The 1380-nt window shown below is 35.8% G+C and overlaps 1 protein-coding gene across 1 annotated transcript; it reads right to left on the bottom strand.

The window, feature by feature from the left end:
- Positions 1-24: 24 nt before the first annotated feature.
- Positions 25-1162, bottom strand: LOC108554592 (tigger transposable element-derived protein 1-like; the record flags this gene model as incomplete). The annotated part of the gene is made up of 1 exon (XM_017909923.1): positions 25-1162. A coding segment is annotated over exon 1 (1138 nt), but the record flags the coding sequence as incomplete, so codon positions are not given.
- Positions 1163-1380: the final 218 nt, after the last annotated feature.

Here is a 1380-nt window from a genome sequence, read left to right as displayed (position 1 = left end):
AAGCCGATGACACGGTTCTAATACAATCTAAAATAGAAAATTCCATCCACACTTGAGTAAGAGTTTTATTTTCACTATTTTCTAATCTGTCGAAAATGGTTTGGAAAAGTTGGCGTGCATAGTACATTTTTAAAGTTTGAATGACTCCTTGGTCCAAAGGTTGTATTAATGACGTGCAGTTAGGAGGAAGAAAGACAATTTTCACATTTGGGTGGTCCAGTTCTATGTTGTGGCAACCAGCGTGATCAATAACCAATAAAACTTTGAAATACAAATTTTTTTCCATCGTATAGGTTTCCACTGCCGGGATAAAACAATTATAAAACCAATCCTTAAATAAATCTTGAGTCATCCAAGCTTTCTTATTAGATCGCCAGAATACAGGCAATTGGCTCTTATTAATGTTTTTCATTACACGGGGAGTTGAAGAACGATTTATTATCATGGGTTTTATCATCAGGCTCCCTGATAGATTGCTGCACACATGAAGGGTGATACGTTCTTTTGAAGGTTTAAACCCCTGAGCACGCCTTTGATTTTTCGAAATGAAGGTCCTAGATGGTAGTTTTTTCCAATATAATGCCGTCTCATCGGCGTTAAAAATCTGATCAGGTGAATAACCTCCTTCATTGATAATTCTAGCTAGTTCCAGCTTATAATTTTCGGCAGCCTCAACATCTGCTGAGGCCTGTTCTCCTTGAAACTTAATATTGTGCAATGTGTACCTTTTTTTTAGTTTTTCAAACCATCCTTTACTCGCGACAAACGAATGATTTTCTAGCCCTGCATAAGAATGCCCAATATTCCTTAAATGTTCGTAGATTTTAAGTGCTTTCTGCTTGATAAGATTTCCACTGATAGGAATCTTTTTGGCTATACAGTCTTCCAACCAGATCATTAACGCCCGTTCCATTTTAACCATATTAGAATTTCGTGTGCGAGTAACACGTTTCGCACCTAACGGACAGCCATCTGCCACAGTTTTCCTTATATTATCTGCATTTTTCTTTAAGGTTCGAATTGTAGATTCATTCAAATTTGTTGATTTTGCAACAGACGATATTTTTTCCCCGCCTTCTAAACGATTTAAGATTTGGATTTTATCTTCAAGCGATATAAACTTTCTTTTTAATCCTTTCCTTGTTTCTTTTGTGTTTGACATGATGCAAATCTAGGGTTAATAATTACTTTATTATTATTATATTAGAACAAATGAAGAATATTACTTACAGTATTGTGTAATGTTGTCCAATTATAAACCACAAATTAAGCAGCAAAAAGCTGAACGAATGGACGGTGCAGACAAAATTTTAGAAAGAATTGGTCATCAACGAGACGTACTGTGAAACAGCTCTGAGACGACTGAAACCGATGCCGTAA

This window comes from Eufriesea mexicana, unplaced genomic scaffold, assembly GCF_001483705.2.
Source record: "Eufriesea mexicana isolate 0111107269 unplaced genomic scaffold, ASM148370v2 scaffold38289, whole genome shotgun sequence".
NCBI classification, from domain to species: Eukaryota; Metazoa; Arthropoda; class Insecta; order Hymenoptera; family Apidae; genus Eufriesea; species Eufriesea mexicana.
This window is presented reverse-complemented; position numbering and strand designations above follow the sequence as displayed.